Below are 5,000 nucleotides of genomic sequence, written 5' to 3'. Positions count from 1 at the left end.
CGTCTCCCTGCCCCTTATCTTCCTCCTCCTCCTCCTCCTCCTCCTCCTCCTCCTCCTCCTCCTCCTCCTCCTCCTTCTCTCCCTTCCCGTCTCCCTGCCCCTCATCTTCTTCTCCCCCCCTCCTCCTCCTCTTCCCCCCTCCACTCTCCCCCTCTCCCCCCTCCTCTTCCTACTCCTCCTCCTTCTCCTTCCCTTCCTCCCCCTCCTTCTCCTTTCCTTCCTCCTCCTCCTCCTCCTTCCCTTCCTCCTTCCATTCCTACTCCTCCTCCTTCTCCTTCCCTTCCTCCCCCTCCTTCTCCTTTCCTTCCTCCTCCTCCTCCTTCCCTTCCTCCTTCCCTTCCTACTCCTCCTATATATAGAGAGATAATAAGCCCTCCCATTCTCCCTCTCTGCCTCTGGAAGGCGCTGGATCGAGCCCGCGAGCGCGGCCGGCGCCTCTGGGAAGCCGAGTACCCGGAGGAGGCGTGGGACCTCCCGCTCGACGGATCCTACGCAGAGGAAGACGCTGTCAAGGACGCCGAGAAGGACTCCTTGATCTCTTATGATCTACGGACGGCCGTTGAGAGGCAGAGCGTATTTTATTACCAGGTGAGAAAGAAATGCGGAGATGGGACGCCGCTTATGGGAGAGAGACACTTTTTCCCTGTGTTTTTATTCCTTATTGCTGGACTTACATATTTAGTAGATGATTGATCGATGATTACGTCTCGCTGTCATTTTTCTGTTGATGCATATATCTCCTTACTCTTAATTTTCTCCTCGTCACAGGTGTCACTCCCACATTACCGTAACAAGGGCTTTCTGCGACGAAGCGAACGCCGCTACAGACAGTTCCTTGCGCTCAAGAAACTCCATCCGGACAAGTTCCTCGTTCCGTGCTACGACATGGATGTGATTTGGCACGCACATCAGGTAGGCAAGGCAGGAGTGGGAGGGGGGGAGGCAGGGATAAGGAGAGGGAGGGGGAGAGGGAGGGGAGGAGGCAGGGATAAGGAGAGGGAGGGGGAGAGGGAGGGGAGGTGGTAGGGATACGGAGAGGGAGGGGAGGAGGCAGGGATAAGGAGAGGGAGGGGAGGAATTAGTGGTAGGAGGGTAATTTTGAGGGTGAGGGTTAGGGAGAAGGTAAGGATGAGGGGGGGAGGGTGAGGATGAGGAAGAGGGTGTGGGATAGGGAGAGGGAGGGGGAGAGGGAGAAGTTGTTTAGCATGATGGAGAGGGAGGGAGACGGGGGGGGGGGAGGGGATGGAAAAGAGTAGGAGGGAGGAGAGAATTGGCCGCAAAGGTTGAAGGGAAAGTGTGTAAGAGAAATAAGAGAGAGAGAGAGAGAGAGAGAGAGAGAGAGAGAGAGAGAGAGAGAGAGAGAGAGAGAGAGAGAGAGAGAGAGAGAGAGAGAGAGAGAGAGAGAGAGAGAGAGAGAGAGAGAGAGAGAGAGAGAGAGAGAGAGAGAGAGAGAGAGAGAGAGAGCATAGAGGGAAAGAAAATAAGTGGAGCGGCGAGGAGAGTATTTACTAAAGGGATCGCGTTCCCGCACACGGCGGTCAGTGTTTGTTCACTTTCTTGATCGATGAAAAAGGAAGAAAAAACTGACAGTACCACCGCAAAAGTTTCGAGGACGATAGAAATAAATAATAATAGTTACACTGACTAGACATCCCTGTTGTGAAATTTACTCTGATGCACGATGATGAACCACTTTTGGGGAAGAATAGGCTTGTCGCCCTCTCTTAAAAGGCTGTTGCTTGTTCAAAGGGCTTTTGCCAGCCGCGTTTGCATCTTCCGGTCGGCGCTTGAGAGCGTATCAAGCACGTGATTGGATGGCCGTCCTCCAGCACGTGTTGTGATCGCAGCAATTTACAGTGTATTATTCTCATTCTGTTTTGTGGAATTTGTGTTTGACGGTACTTATGAAAAGGAAGCTGTGGTTTTTTATGGTATTTATGTATTCATCATGTCTTCTTTACTGATTTTTCACCAGTAGGAACGGCTTATTACAACGACGGATATACACTGATTTGCAATAAGGTCTTACTCTCGGACGCTCCTTTCTTATGAGTCTCGTGTCAGCATTTGCCTTTACAAAAGACCCATTCTTTCGGAATTGAGACTTCCTCGTGTGTCTCTCTTTTTATATATATAATGAACCCGCGCAGGCCAGATAGTCGCCGCCGATGTGGATGTGTCAGCTCTTTGTGTAAGCAGTTCGACCTGGCCGGAATGGGGGAGCGCAGACGGCGGGGCTGGCCGACCGAAAGACCGAAACGTGACCGGAAGTGGGGAGCGGCGCTGGTATTGTCCCGGGCGTCTTGCTCTGATTCCGACGATTGTTGTTTTATCTTTTTTTTTATCTGTTTCTTTGTCTATATCTATATAGGGGTTGTGAGATGGTATTGATTTCTTTTTTTCTTCTGATAACGGGCGGGGTCTTCGTAGTATTGTGTGATTTGAGAAGAGGAATGGCGGCCTCTGTTGGTGTCGGTGGCCTTCTGCGCCTGGAGTGAATATGCTCATTTCCCCCCCTCTTGTTAATGAGGAAGAACTCAAGTATTGTCGTTTGGAAGAACAAGCTCAAACGGCCGGGGTAGAGGGAGATGACGACCCTGCTGCAAAATTGAGAGGTTTAAGACCCTCCCCCATCCCCTTGCCGTCTACTTCTACTTCCTCGCCTTTCCAGTCCCTGATTCCCTATCCTTCTCCCACCTTTCCCCGTTTCCTCCCCTCTTTCCTTCCCCTCCTTTCGAATTTCCTTTTCCTCCCTCCTTTCTCCCCAACCCCTGAAACCCTCCCCCCCCCTCCCTCCCTTTCACCCCAACCCACAAGATGGGGAGAATGTCGCTTTACTCCTTGATTTAGACAAATTCCTCCGCGCCACTTAACGAGGCCAAATTTATGAGGAGCGTTGAATTCCACTTAAGCCCAGTGTGTTTTCCATGTGAGGGAGGGAGGGAAGAAGAGAGGGTGGGTGGTGGGTGGATGGATGGATGGGTAGGTGGGTGGGTAGGTGGGGAGGTAGGTAGGTAGGTAGGTAGGTAGGTCGGTCGGTAGGTAGGTAGGTAGGTAGGCAGGTGGGGGGGGGGTGAGGGAGGGAATAAGGGCCGGGGGGAAGGAGGAGGGAGGGCTAGAGATAAGTGAAGGGGAGGGGAGAGGAGGGAAGGAAAGGATGCCCTTACTGCTTAACCACACACGAAGGCAACTGCGCTAGTAAAGGAAATCCAGATTGATTTTTTTCTTATTGTGGGGAAAAGGATCTTGTGCCGAGCGGAGGGTCGGGAGGGGCAGGAGGGTCGGGAGGGGCAGGAGGGTCGGGAGGGGCAGGAGGGTCGGGAGAAGGCGCGGGGATGAGGAAGGGAAGGGCGGGACAATAGAAGAAGGGGAAAGACGTGGGTAGGGGGGAGGGGAAGAGCTGGGGTTGTGGGTGGGGGGGGGGAGAGGAGGGGGAGGGGAGGCCGTGGTAGCTTGGCAAGCCGCCAGGGAAATGTGTTTCTGGGACTAAACGTAACGAGTATGGGAACCCGAGCAGAGTAGAATTGAAAATGTAAGATGACAAGCATAACCAGGAGATTATTCATTTTTTTCTTGTTATTCTTCTTCATCCTCCGTCGCTGGAGAAGACAAGGGGATGAGAGACTCGGAAGGATTATATTCTCCCCTCTTTTTCCGTTAATCAGTTATATATCTTTCTTGTGAGTTGGTCCGCATGCCTAGTAATAGGTTCTAGTCGCCGAGAGATCAACCTTCCCCTCTCCCCTTTTTTCCCCATCCCCATCTCTCTCATCTCTCTTCTCTCTCTCCCCCTCTCTCTCTCCCTCTCTCTCTCCTCTCTCTCTCTCCTCTCTCCCTCTCCTCTCTTCTCTCTCTTCTCTTTCCCCTCTCCTCATCTCTCTCTCTCCTCTCTCTCTCTCTTTTCCTCTTCTCTCTTTTTTTTTCTCTCTCTCCCCCTTCTTCTTCTTCTTTCCCCTCATCTCCTCTCCTCTTTCTTCTTCTTTCTTCTTTTCCCCCCTCCCCCTCTCTTCTCTTTCTTCCCTTCTCCTTTTTTCTTCCTCTTTTTTTCCTCTCTCCTTTCTCCCCTTCTCCTCCCCTCTCTCCCCTCCCCTCCCTTCTCTCTCTCTTCCCCTTCTCTCTCTCTCCTCCCTTCCCTCCCTCGCCCCCTCTCCCCTTCTCCTGTCTCCTCCCTCCCTCTACCCCCTCCCCTCCCCTTCCCACCTCCCCCTTCTCTCCCTCTTTCTCTCTCCTCCCCTCTCTCTTCCCCCTTCTCTCCCCTCCCTCCCTTTCCCCTTTTTTTCTTCCCCCCTTTTTCTCTCTCCCCTTTTACCCTTCTCTCCCCTTCATCCCTTCTTCTCTCCCCCCCCCGGGCTTTTCCTCTCTTCTCTTCCCCCTTTTTCCTCTCTGCTCTCCCCTCCCTTTTTCTCCCTTTTCCTTCTCTCCCCTCCCTCCCCCTCCTCTCTCCTTCCCTCTCCCTCCCCCCCTTTTAAAAATTCCCTCTTTCCCTTCCTTCTCCCTTCTCTTCTCTCCCTCCCTCCCCTTCCCCCTTTTCTCTCCTCTCCCCCCCCCCTCCCCCTTCTCTCCCCCTCTCTTCTTTTTCCCTCTCTCTCCCTCTCTCCTCCCTCCCTCTCCCTCCCCTCCCCCTCGCCCTTCTCTCCCATTCTTTTCCCCTCCCTCTCCCTTCCCCCCTCCTCCCTCCCCCCTCTTCTCTCCCTCCCCTTCCCCCCCCCCCCTTCCCTTTTTTCCCTTCTCTTCCCCCCGCCCTCCCCCTCTCGGGGGGCCCTTCCCCGTCCCTTTCGGGGTTTTTCCCCTACTTCCCTTTCATAAATCCCTCCCCCTCTCCCCCCTTTTTTCTCTTTTTTTCCCCCTTTCTCCTCTTTCCCCCCTTCATCCCCTCTTCCCCCTCTCCTTCCCTTTCTCTCCTCCCCTTCTCTTCTTCTCTTCTCCCCCCTCCCCTCCTCTTCTCTCCTCTTTCTCCCTCCTCCTCCTCCCCTTCCTCTCTCCTCCCCCTCGCTTCCCTC

At 53.7% G+C, this 5,000-nt stretch overlaps 1 protein-coding gene across 1 annotated transcript in view; it reads left to right on the top strand.

The window, feature by feature from the left end:
* Nucleotides 1-5,000, top strand: part of LOC125026200 — a 32,160-nt gene that overhangs the window by 25,528 nt on the left and 1,632 nt on the right. The window contains exons 4-5 of the mRNA XM_047614503.1: nt 403-588; nt 769-912. Coding sequence (XP_047470459.1) covers nt 403-588; nt 769-912 — 330 coding nt within the window. The remainder of the gene's footprint in view (nt 1-402; nt 589-768; nt 913-5,000) is intronic.

This window comes from Penaeus chinensis, chromosome 6, assembly GCF_019202785.1.
Source record: "Penaeus chinensis breed Huanghai No. 1 chromosome 6, ASM1920278v2, whole genome shotgun sequence".
Classification (NCBI taxonomy): domain Eukaryota; kingdom Metazoa; phylum Arthropoda; class Malacostraca; order Decapoda; family Penaeidae; genus Penaeus; species Penaeus chinensis.
The sequence above is the reverse complement of the archived record's forward strand: the minus strand, read 5'-3'. Positions and strand labels throughout refer to the sequence as shown.